This window comes from Balaenoptera physalus, assembly GCF_965194825.1.
Source record: "Balaenoptera physalus genome assembly, chromosome: 10".
NCBI classification, from domain to species: Eukaryota; Metazoa; Chordata; class Mammalia; order Artiodactyla; family Balaenopteridae; genus Balaenoptera; species Balaenoptera physalus.
This window is the reverse complement of record NC_138889.1, coordinates 71,876,773-71,889,860: the sequence shown is the minus strand read 5'-3', so window position 1 is coordinate 71,889,860 and position 13,088 is coordinate 71,876,773. Positions and strand designations below refer to the sequence as shown.

The following is a 13,088-nucleotide window of genomic DNA, read 5'->3' as shown; positions in this document are numbered from 1 at the left end:
GCACTATTTGTGTTCTATCTCCCTAATTGAGATGAGCCTATTAATAAGGTCAGGTTCTGTCAGACCTCTTTGTATTCACAGTATTTTGCTTAAGGTTTCTAAAAAAAATTTATTAATAATTGGCCAGAAAACCCTCTTTGGGGGAGGGGGGTACGTGGAACCTTAAATGGACAAAACCGCAGGTACTATGATTGTAGCTGTAACAATTAGGTCTTTGGAGACCGGTAAAATCCTTTTAAAACAGTGACTGTCAGTCTCCCTTGAAGGATTAAAAAAATTTAATCTAGGTGCTTGTAAAGGATCATGAAAGGGACCGTTACTAAATAAGGACCGGAAATCATACCAGTGCGACTGTGATGTTCAAGCAACTCCAGCCTAACTGCAGAGGCAGAGATTCAGACTACAGCGTTAAGAACTGAAATGGATCTTCATATAATCTAGTGTCTCTTATTAGAAGAACTGAAATTACTTTCTCAAATTGTATTTAGCTACTTTCCCAGTTTATTAGTGGGTAAGCTAGAAAAGGGATTCCAGCTCCCAGTCTAGCGTTCTTTGCCACTGGGCCACAGAGCCCTGTAAAATGTTTTTCCTTTCTGTCCAAGCACTTCTTCTCCTTGGTTGTTTCCGTTTCTGGAAGAAAATACAATTTCTAAGTAGCGTTTAAATAACCTCAACGCTTAACCCAAGCTTGCAGGGAAAACTTAAGTATGTTTTTCCAGCTCCCTCTTTGGCCTAAAGCGGCCGAGGGCTTGAGAAGAGGAAAAGACTCGAAGTTCTTTTAGAATTAGAAATGCTTACGACGTACTCGCAGCGCGCAGACGCAGGACGGAGATCCGTGTCCTCTCTGAGTTGCCGTAGGGGCTAAGGTGGCTGTGGCCTGGGTCGGTTCCCCACCCCCTTCCACGTCAGCCTAGGACTTTGCTGGTCAGCCGCCGCTGCTGCGGGTTGGAGCCGGAGGACACGGTCCCCCGGTTTCCCCAGCCGCTGCCCCTCGGAGTCAGGTAGCGGGCCGCAAGCCCCTAATCTCGGAGAGTCGTCCTGGGCTGGGCAGAGGCGGAGGAACGCGCTCTAGCGGGAAGCTTCGGAAGGGGAGCGACTAGGCCGCTAGCGTCCGGGCCTGGCGAAGTGGAACGCGGGACTGGAAGGCTCTGGGCGGGACGCCCCATTTCGGCCTGCGTGCTGGCCGGGGGTCTTCTCCGACCCAGGGCGCCGGGGCTCGCCATTTCGGACCGGGGCTTGCTTTGCAGGAGGGAAGGGACGGGGAAGCGTCCCACGGATGAACGCATTAAAGCTCTTTAAGGTTTCAGCAGAGTATTCGTGCACGGGCTCTTTTAACTTCAGAAGTTCAGATTGTGTATTATGTTTAAAAATCACTTTTATATCGCGATGGGCTGGAGGGCTGGGGGACTGTCACTGTATGGTGGGCTTTAGTTCTGCAGTACAGCATTCTGAACCCCGGGCGGGATCGTGCGGTGGGAGATAATATACCTTAGGCCAAGGCTGACAAGTGTGTGTTTTTTAATATATCAGGATTTATTTTTATGCAACATAACATAGATTGATCCTCCCCTTCTAATACTTTAAAATTCATAAGCCAAACTGAATGAACTAAAGACAAGAAAGATCACGATAGTTACTGGTTCTATTTTTGTTTTTTGGTTTTGTTTTTTCGCTTGTGATGATATCCTTGTATTTATTTTTCTAGGTTTTTTTTGGCATCCGTTATCTTTAAATCTTGTATCGAGAGTTGGCTATAACCGGAAACCATGACGGCTGCTGAGAACGTATGCTATACGTTAATTAACGTGCCAATGGATTCAGAACCACCTTCTGAAATTAGCTTAAAAAATGATTTAGGTAAACTTTGATAATACTTTGAAAATGAAATGAAAAAAAGCTCATTTGCTTTTCAAGTTCCTTTATAATTAGAAATGCTTAATTTTTGTCTTAATTTTTTTCTTAGGATCTCTTCAATAGAACTTTGTCTTATTAAAAATGAAAATGTGTTACCTTTAGGCCAGCAATATTGGTTTTTAGAAATAAAACATCTCAGTTTAGCTTATAACATGGTGGGATGGGGCTAAAGAAATGTAATGGTTTAGTTTTTAACTATTCCTCAAGATAACGTAACGTCTGGTTTAAATGTAGCTGACAGTTCTCTGTAAATAACAGATTGAGAATGTGTATTTGAATGTTTTAATTCCTTTGTGCACTTAACTTCATATTACTTAGCTTGTAAAACCAAAAGAACTTTGTTCTTTGGGTTCACTACCTGTTGAACAAGTAAGTCAACACTAAGATATATGTATATTTTTCAGAAAGATTTAAGCTTTTCATTTTTAAAGCATTTATGCGAAGAAGAAAACAAAAACTATATTTCTGAATTTTAAAAGTGTATACTGTATCTCCTTTTTGTGAGTGATTCTGTCAGAAATTTTTTAAGTAATGCATGTTCCAAGATAATGATTCTTGTTTGGCTGAACTACTAAAAATAAGTTTAACTTAAACTGATAACTACTGTTTAAAACAGATTAGAGGGAAAATTATGCTTCAAACCTTGAGAGTATCTTTTAAAAGATAGTTTGCAGTTTGAAAGGAGATGATGTTTTGCTTGCATATTCCCACCTCTTAATCAGCAGTAATGGAATATCTCCTGATTTAGGTTACTCAATACTAGGTTTCTATTGAGGTCTGTTTTTAGAGAAGGAAAAAGAAATGTTTTTTTATGGCATTTAAACTGATATCCTTAGTTTACAAAAGCCACCTGTACTGTATTTCCTTTTTTTTTCATGTTCATGTTAGATAGTAGAATGGAATGCAAATTAATGAATAAACTTTCAGTACTATTTTTTTCTCATAATTTAAAAGTTTTAATTTTTAACCCCCCAGAATACTTAAGTTTACTGCTGGTACAATAAACTTTATTGCTGTTTATTGCTGGAACAAAACTTGTCCTTAACTGTAAAAATACTCTTTAACTACCTGCCACCTACCAAATAAATAAATAAGTAGTCTTGAATTTTTTGTATATTTTTTACTTTATCGCAAAAGAGTTGAGATGAGAAAAAGTTTAGGAGTAGCTTCCAATTTGAGTAACAAATACTTTTGTTTGGTGAAATAGTGAGTTGCTTTAACTACCCTTTACCTTTAATCACTGGATGTGAGCCCTGATGACTATACAGTCCCTGGAGTATATTTTGGTGAATTGAATTGATATTTGAAAATTTCTATGTTTTTGATAGTGTTCACACAGGAAAAGAAGTTCTGAAAATTTTGAGTATGTGGAAAGAAGCATTCTTCACCTCAATTTGAATTGTTAGAATAAATGGAAATTGGGGTTAGGGGAACTTGAAATAAATGGTGTTGACTTTTTACAAGTTTGCTTAATAAACTTACTTTTAAAACTTTTTAACCTTTAGTTACAAGTGGATTTTTATCCTGCTAAACTTCTTGGATTTGCTAATTCATGAAAAGTAGCCTAAAACTGGAACAAAAGAAGCCATCAGCATTATAGTGATAGGGTGTTGTCTTGTGGACTTTGTGTCCTTTACACGATCAAACAGATTAGGTAAAAAAAAAATTTTTTTTTTATATTCATAACGGAAGTTTTGGGACAAAGAGAGGAAAACCTGTTTAGACTCAGTGAATACAACTTTAGCCACTTAGAACTTTGCCTATCCGTCTTATTTTGTAGTTTTGTAGTACTGTCCTCTCTCCTGATGCTGTTTTTGTCATCCTCATGACTTAAAAACTGAAGGTTTGCCCAGATTGATACTTATTCATCCTTTTACATTAGTTCATTTCTTGATTTGATATGGCACACAATTTTTTTTCATGTGTGGCAGGAGATGTAATACTCTGAAGCATGGAAAGATGCATGAGAAGTTAGTCTGTTTTAAACAAAACTACTGACCCTTATGGGATAAGTTTGGCAGTAACCCTCACTGTGTTCTCAGTCCAAATACCTGAGGATATTCTCTATTCAACATGTTAAGATATCATACCAAGTTGGTAATAGATATATAGCTTTTGGGGGCTAGAAAGAACTTTTGATTTACCTAGTACGATTCTTCTGAACCTTAAATCCTTCCTATAACTCTACCAGTTAGTCATTCACAGTCTCTGTCTCTTTGGCAACAACAGGAACTATTTTAATAGCCACATATGTTCTGTTGAAAATTTACTTCTAGTTCTCTTCTTTTCCTCTTGATTATTAAAGACTTTTATCATCCCTCTTCATCCTTCCCTCTCCCAGATATTTGTTTATTTTCATGATTTAAACAATTGTAGTAGAGTGTGCTTGTCTCATATTTCTGTCTTCGAATTTTGGATCCAAAAGATTTTTACCATAAATTCTTCAGTATGCAGTAATAACGATGTGAAATTATAGATTGTTTTGCATAACATATAGCAAATATTTTTAGGTTAAGTAACAGTAAACTAGCATTTTATCTTAAATGCATCATCCTTTATTTTAAATAATGGTTACTAATCCAGTACATTTTAATTTTCCTCCAATTTTTTAGGTAATTTCTTAAGAAAGATTCTAAAGTTTTGTAGCCTGTAGAAATACGATGGGATTTTGGAATTAATCTAGTCTATTAATTCCCAACCTTTTTGAGTTTGAGGTTTTTCCTAATTTTGAAAACATGTCACTGATCCCCACCCCCACCCCCGTAATAGTGGTTGTAACTTTGGTTTAGAAAATACACACTGACTAAAAGCTACTTTGAATTCAAGAAGCACATAACAGCATCTGTTTAAATTTTGAAAAATAGCTACATGTGTGTTTGAGATATACATTATTTAGTGCACCTGTATATTCACGGCTTCTGCATTAACTCCATTGGTTTGGGACCAAAGATCTAATCCAGTGCCTTTATATTATGTGTAAAGAATCATGAGGTTCAGAGATGAATGACTTGTATAAAGTCGTACAGCTTGTTTTTGTCAAAGCCAGGTGGAAAACCCTTGTCACTTGGGTTAGTACCATTGTTACCATTGCCACTGATAATGTGAGAAAATGTTTTATTTTGTTAATTGCTTTTAAAATTATCTGAGAAATTTTCTTTTGAAATAATTGTGCTTTTTTTTTTTTTTTTGGAATTTTTGAATCAGAAAAAGGAGATGTGAAGTCAAAGACTGAAGCTTTGAAGAAAGTAATCATTATGATTCTAAATGGTGAAAAGCTTCCTGGACTTCTGATGACTATCATTCGCTTTGTGCTACCTCTTCAGGATCACACCATCAAAAAATTACTTCTGGTATTTTGGGAAATTGTTCCTAAAACAACTCCAGATGGGAGACTTTTACACGAAATGATCCTTGTATGTGATGCATATAGAAAGGTAAACCAAACCATGATTATTTCCAAATACTGCTTTGACTTTTAAATAATTGTAAAGTTGGTGGAATGGGCTTTGTTTTAATTTTTAAAATTAAATCTTGGGTAAGATGTAGGTTGTAGATATTTGGAACTGAAGTTGTAAAAAGTTACTGTGAAAAGTTCTATTGTTACTTTTTTCAGACACTTCCCATGCATTTTATATGTTACTAATAAAAAACAATGACACATAGAATATAAGACATTGATGTGATAAGTAAAACTTGCTTTAATCAACAGGAATGTGATGGAAATTGTGTAATAATCTAGGTCTTTTTCCTCAAACCTACTTTCTGACTTTTTTATTGGAAAATTTTATATTTAAAAATTGTGGATTTTTTGTAAAATGTTGGAACTCAACATTTCATATACAAAATTTTATATCAGGACCTTCAACATCCTAATGAATTTATTCGAGGATCTACTCTTCGTTTTCTTTGCAAATTGAAAGAGGCAGAATTGCTGGAACCTTTAATGCCAGCTATCCGTGCTTGTTTGGAGCATCGACACAGCTATGTTAGAAGAAATGCTGTTTTGGCCATCTATACTATCTATAGGTAAATAAAGGTCTTCCTTTGGCTTAGTTCTGTGAGGACTGTTCAGTCTTTCAGACTGGAAGTTCCAAAGTGGTTCCTTGCAGATTGTATGTAGCTTGCAAATATGTTTTGATTAGCCTGAACATTTTTTCTTTATTATCGTTAAGTTGTTAACGTTGAAAAGTTGAAAGATCTGGCCACACTGGGTCCTAGTTTCTACATAATGACAATCTGCTGAAAGTGAATATGGCCCCCTTTAAACAGGTTGTGCACTTTCCAGTTTATGACACTACCTGTCATTCTCAATTTTAGTACTCCAGCCCAATTAATTAATTTATTAACTTGCTTAGCCCATAGCTTTGAGATTTTGACCTTATTTTAGAATTCTCTTTTTGTGGAATGTGAGTCTTTTTACACTTAGAAGCCTTAAGGAGGGAACTTTTTTTAATAGGAAGGGTTGCAATTCTCAGCTGATTGCTGTCCTTAGAAAGCTGAAGATTTTGGACTTTAAAAGCCATTCTAAAAAGGCAGTTTTAAAGTTTGGACTTTAAAAGAATGAGTTAGATGAGGCTGGAATGCTTGGTTTTTACAGTCACTGGTGTCAATTTATTTAGAATTAGAATGTAATTTATATAAATATCTTTGTACTTTAATAGTTGATTGTTAAGTAATTTCACAGTTCTTTTACTGTTACATTAGATTTTGTTGTCTGTTAGGAAAAGTGGTATTCTGGTTAATAATGTAGAGTTCTTTGAAAGTTACCATACAGACTACACAAATTTCAGAATTTAAACTACAATATACACACAAAAATCATGACATGAGAGTTGGAAATTTGAACACTTTCTATATGATGATAGTAAGGAATTGTTACAGTTTTTAAGATATGATAATGATATTAATATTAGTTTAAAAAAGAAAGAGTCCTTAATTTTAGAGAAGCATGCTGATATATTTACAGAAGAAGTGTTAACATGGTGTGGGATTTGCTTAAGAATAATATGGAAGGAGAGGAAGTAATTAGAGATGTAGGTGAAACAAAAATGACTATGGATTAATCATTGTTAAAGCTAGGTGACTGTTTTTATTAAGCTGGTGTTCATTGTTTTGTATACTGCAAACAGTTTAAATTTTCAAAATAAGGAGTAAGTAAATAAGTAAATAAATACAGTGGATAATTAATAAAATTCAAGGGACTTTTTTTCTCTAATAATTCTTAATGAAGGATCTTTCAGTACCTTGAGGTTGTCATTATGAGCATCAACATTATATCCCTAAAGTATATGAAAGAGAATTGTTAGAGCTATTCGGTTGATAGGTAGCATGTTGGATAAATCAGCTTTTTCTGTACTGAATTAGAAAACATATAATTTGATAACTTAATAGATGAAGATGTAAGCTTCTGATTCATACTCAAAATTTTCTACTTGATTTAAAGTTTTGAAAAGCAAAAAAATTGATAGTGTTATAAGGTTTGATAAAGGTTAATTTTGGTAGTATCCAGAGAGTTACTAAAATAACAAAGTAGATTTTTATTAAATATGGATATTACCTGTTTTATTTCAAGAAATTTTGAACATCTTATACCTGATGCTCCTGAACTGATACATGATTTTCTGGTGAATGAGAAGGATGCAAGTTGCAAAAGAAATGCATTTATGATGCTTATTCATGCAGATCAGGTGAAGTACTTTTTAAAAAATACTTTTATGACTATATTTAAATGAGAATTAAAGATATTTCAGAGGCCTAATCAAGTTTTTAGTCAATAATTTTGTTTATAGTACATGTGATTTGTATATTTTGACTTTTTTAGATTTTTTAACTTAATTTATATAAAAATAGAATTTAAAAAAATTCCTTCTGTGGAATATTGCTTAAGTATATACTCTTTTTTTTTAAAGTAAACATCAGAGAAGCATTTAATAGCAACCACTTTACAGTTCTTCCAGACTGAAATTATTATGGCCATGTGCTGTGGCACTCTGTTTTGGGGCTTTATTTTTCCTTCTTTTAGTATAGATCTAAAATTGTTTAACGGAGAAAAATAGTAGCTTTTTATAGGGTCCGTGAGCCATAGCTTCAAAAGAGGGTGGACTTCAGTGTAGATATGTCTTTATTAGGCTTTTCAAACTTCATAAGTAAATGTCAGCTGTACATCCAGCTTCGCTGGTGATTAAAGTTTATTCTTCTGCTGGTTAGCAGTGACTCTGCATACCTTGGTGGCATCTAATCTAGGAATTTGTACCATCCAGTATTTATTATCAAAATATGCATGAAGACTGGAAAGTATGGAATCTATCCATTCCTCTGAAATCTAGATGCTATCATTTTATCTTTGTAAACGAGATTATAAGAAAGCTGCTTATTTGGGCCACAGTGTTTGTTGTTCTCTAGAGTTGGTTTTATTGACCTGTGTTATTGCTGTTATGCTGTTTACCTGCATGAAGGGACATAATCAGAAATAGTTCAATAAAACTTGTTGATACTTTTACTGTAGAGCTATTGTTGAGGTCATAGTTCTCTATATCACAGTGTTCAGTGTGTGAGAATAAGATTTTTCTTTTGGGTCTCAGAAATAGGAGTAACTGGGCTCATAAGCAGTTGGTTTGTTTTGATTGTGTGGATACCCTGAATCATGTAATACATAATGTCTTTCTACTTGGTTTAGCTGCTAGAAAATTCAGACCCTAGATTTGTGGCCCATTTCTAGAAAATATATTTGACTTTTACATTATGTGTTAACCTTCATTTTTTTCCTTCAATTAATTTTCCTTTGCCCTCATTTCCTCATTTGTTTTAGATTTAGTTGTATATATTTTTTAAAGTTCATTAAGTCCTTTTATTGAATGAGGTTGAGTTTGATAAATATATTGTTATTTTTTCAGGATCGAGCTTTGGATTACCTAAGTACTTGTATTGATCAAGTTCAGACATTTGGAGACATTCTTCAGTTGGTTATTGTGGAACTAATTTATAAGGTAAGACTAATCCTTAATGGGCAAAATTAAGAGTTTGAGATAAGGTTAAGTAGTCTCTGGGATGCTGCTTAATTGCTAGGATAATATGTTTTAACAGTAGAAATATTTTATATCATGGCCTAGTAAAGTCTTCCCCACCCCCTTTGTTTTATCATATTTTCCAAATACTTCCATTCTTTCTAAACCTCCATAAAGAATTCTGTGAAAACTCATGGTTTGACCCAATACAGCTGCGAAGAAATTGTTGTGTACTGCTAAGTCACTGAATAGATTATGAATTAGGCTTTGAAATAAAAGTCAAGATCTTTTCTTGAATACACACCAAACTACTTTTTTTTTTTGGCTGCACCAGGTCTTAGTTGCAGCATGTGGGATCTTTAGTTGGGGCACACGGACTTCTTAGTTGCGGCACACGGACTTCTTAGTTGCAACATGTGGACTCTCTTAGTTGCGGCATGTGGACTCTTAGTTGTGGCATGGGGACTTCTTAGTTGCTGCATGTGGACTCTTAGTTGCGGCATGTGAACTCTTAGTTGCGGCATGCACGTGGGATCTAGTTCCCCGACCAGGGATCGAACCCGGGCCCCCTGCACTGGGAACATGGAGTCTTACCCACTGGACCACCAGGGCAGTCCCCACACAAGACTACTTTGGAAATCTAAAAACAAACCAAAAAAAAGTCTTAAGAATTTTTTTGTTCCTGTTTGTAAAAGAGAATAGAAAGACTTTAGATACGTTAATATGACATTGTAAGCCATTGACTCACAGAAAGTTTAAAACTAGATTAGAGATTTGGATTTTAAAATGAAGTACTTTATTGGCAACATTTTAATTTGATATATCCTTCGAAAGAATTGATTGCATCTTAACGTTCTGAGAAAATAAAAGATGCAATAACATCCAGTTTTGCTATTGATACCATTGGAGGCCAACAAAAATATTTGTTAGGAATGACTTTTATTGAATAGGATGGCATGGACAGAATACCCCTAGCAGACACTCTCACTCATTACAGCCTTTTTGCTTCTGCAGGAAAGAGGCCCCTTTCAACACAGGGTACCCAGTCATTTGGAACTGGCATTTAAGATGAAACCAGAACTATAAATATATAAATATAGTATGTGTAATATATATAAATATAATTCATGTGTATGGTTTAGGGATGCCACTGAGAGTCTCAAAAATAGGGATTCTCTGCTATCCAGTGACTTCTTTGTCTGGTAGGGTCCAGGTTATAGTAAGAGGGAAGAAGTTTTGAGTCATGTTGGAGTAATGGAGATTTGACTGTATACATTTTAGGAAAATCTAACATAAATACTGACTTCAAAAGAGAAAAAGTAAGGAATATTTGCTTCACAGGTAAAGGTATTAAGATGCATTTAGAACGGGATAGAAAATTATAGTTGTCTTCCCAACATCGAATATGGCCCCAAATAATAAGTAGTAGTACTTGAAAAAGAGATTATCTTTCTTGCTTTATTTAAGAATTGGTATTTTTCTTTTATCAGCTGTTGAGATTTATATAATCCATCATGTTTCCCTTTTTGACATGACATCCAGAATAAAAATGTAGGACCGAATTTAATACCTATTACAGTACCCATATTAGTGTGGTTAGTTAACGTGTTGTCCTTCTTTTGTTACTTTACATTTTCTCTTTCTATTTCACTTGTGTATAGTATGCATATCTTTAATTATGAGCCATCTAAAAATCTTTATAGAAAGAGTGGAAATATAAAGTATTATTGAATGAATAAATGGATTAAGTAGCTGTAACAATTATTTGAAGTAAAACCTATTTCTTTCTGAAATTACCAGTGTTGTGTCACAGCGTCTCATCCGACATTGGCCGACATCTTCAGGTGTCCTTATAAGACTATTCTTAGCTTTCAAATTAAGAAAACTAGCATCCCGTAAGCTGATATCTATTTTAAAAATCTATTTGAAAGCAGGTGTTCCTGCAGTCAGTTGAAACCTAAATGTTTTCTTCTCCAGGTCTGTCATGCTAATCCATCAGAAAGGGCTCGTTTCATTCGCTGCATCTATAACTTACTACAGTCATCTAGCCCTGCTGTAAAATATGAAGCCGCTGGAACATTAGTGACACTCTCTAGTGCACCTACTGCAATCAAGGTACTGCTTTTTTTCTTGGGGGGGGGGGGTGCCAATTAGATGATAGATATGCTATCTTATGACTTATGATTTAGTGACATTGCAGTTTACTGTGTGGTTACATGGCATTACATGGCATAGAAATAACTACAAATATTAGAAAATTATTTGATTTCTTACATAGTCTGACCTTCCTTCTTTTCTTTCTTTCTGCTTTCACATGTATATAGAGAGAGAGCAAGAGAGACAGAGAGAGAATAGCAGTATTTCTAGTTTCTGGAGAATGATACTGGTATTTTAAAATCTCCCCCCAGACTTTAATCACATTAAAAACTAGATCTAGGAAAATGGATACTGGATCCTAAAGGATGGACCCTAAAAGAGTTCCAGTGAATATTTTCAACAATGAAATATTTCTCTTTTTTAGTTTACTCTATCAAGACTATGTGAAGAACCCCTGCTATATTCATAGAATGAAGTGTTCTAGAAAGCCAGATTGTATAAATAGGAGAATTTACTGCTTTCGCCACCAATACTTAAAAAAATTCTTTTTAACTTTTTATTTTGAAATAATTTTAGACTTAGAGAAAAGTTGCAAAACTAGGACAAAGTTCCCATTACCCTTCACCCAGCTTCCCATAATGTTCATGTCTTGCATAACAATTATATAGTTGTCAAAACTAAGAAATTACCATTGGAACAATATTGTTAGCTAAACTATAGACTTTATTCAGATTTCACCAGTTTCTCCACTAAAGATCATTTTCTGTCCCAGGATCCAGTTTAGGATCCCAAGTAACATCTAGTTATCATGTGTTAGCGTCCTCCAGTCTGTGACAGTTCCTCAGCCCTTCCCTGTTTTTCATGACATTGACACTTTTGAAGAGTACTGGGTCAGTTTGTTTGTAAAATATCCCTTAATTTTGGTTTGTCTGGTGTTTCTTCCTAATCAGATTAAGGTTATGCATTTGGGCGGGGGGGCGGAAATACCACAGAAGTGATGCACCATTCTCGGTGTATCATATCTAGGAGTATATGACGCTGATACATCGTCTTACTGGTGATGTTAACCTTGATCATTTGGTTAGGGTGGTGTCTGCCAGATTTCTCCACTGTTGAGTTATGATTTTTCCTTTTGTAATCAATCAATATCTTGAGAAGATACTTTGAAACTGTACAAATATCCTATTTCTCTTCAGACTTAACACCAACTAATTTTAGCAACTATCAGTGAATCTTTTCTACAGCAGTTACTACTATGATATTCTAATGGTGATTTTCTATTACCCTTATTCTACATGTATTATTTGGAGTTCTTCCACAAGGAGGACCTGTCCCTTCTCCTTCATCCTTTCTTCCCTCCCCACCTCTCTCCTTTCCTTCTTTCTTTCTTTATATCAATATGGATATTTTATTCTGAGGATTATAATCCAATATTATTATTTATTTTGTTGATCAAATTGTTCCAGCTTTGGTCATTGGGAGCTCTTTCAGGTTTGCTCCTTTGTCCTTTGCTTTTAATGACTCAGGGCCATCTTTATATTCTTGATTTTTCTGTGCTGTAATGCAGGTGTGTTAGAGTTTGCACCTAAACTAAAAGATGATCAATAGCTAAACTATTTGGGATTCTCTGTCAGCTTTTTTCTGCCTTGTTCCTTAGGTTCAGCCCTTAATTTTTGCCCGTTAACAAGTGTTTCTGCCTGTAATAGCCCCTTTTCATCCTTTCAATTTGTGATGCTTCTGATTTTTTGTAACCTTGAAAAAATAGTGAAATTTGTTAGAACTTGGGAAATAGATGGACACATTCCTCTGGGAAAAATGCATAAACTTTTAGTGCAGGAGTGGTAAATGTAGTTTGGTTTCTTGGAGGCTTTATTTGTTTCTTATTTTCAGATTCTGTGTTTAAGGTAGGTGAATGTGTTCTTAAAATATATTTCTTTTTTCATATAGGCTGCTGCTCAGTGTTACATTGATTTAATTATTAAGGAGAGTGACAACAATGTAAAGCTCATAGTTCTGGATCGATTGATAGAATTGAAAGAACATCCTGCTCATGAACGAGTACTACAGGTAAGT

General features: G+C 34.8%; 1 protein-coding gene across 2 annotated transcripts in view; it reads left to right on the top strand.

Moving 5' to 3' along the window:
• Window positions 1-878: 878 nt before the first annotated feature.
• COPB1 (COPI coat complex subunit beta 1) overlaps window positions 879-13,088 on the top strand; it is a 36,142-nt gene continuing 23,932 nt past the window's right edge. The window contains exons 1-8 of one of the 2 annotated variants that reach the window (XM_082475999.1): window positions 879-1,003; window positions 1,707-1,857; window positions 5,119-5,348; window positions 5,771-5,940; window positions 7,487-7,601; window positions 8,808-8,900; window positions 10,896-11,033; window positions 12,963-13,082. In XM_082475999.1, the coding sequence (XP_082332125.1) occupies window positions 1,767-1,857; window positions 5,119-5,348; window positions 5,771-5,940; window positions 7,487-7,601; window positions 8,808-8,900; window positions 10,896-11,033; window positions 12,963-13,082 (957 nt within the window). In that variant the 5' untranslated portion in view covers window positions 879-1,003; window positions 1,707-1,766. Of the gene's footprint in view, window positions 1,004-1,282; window positions 1,301-1,705; window positions 1,858-5,118; window positions 5,349-5,770; window positions 5,941-7,486; window positions 7,602-8,807; window positions 8,901-10,895; window positions 11,034-12,962; window positions 13,083-13,088 lie in introns of those variants that run through there. The other variant, XM_082476000.1, reaches the window with a different exon arrangement.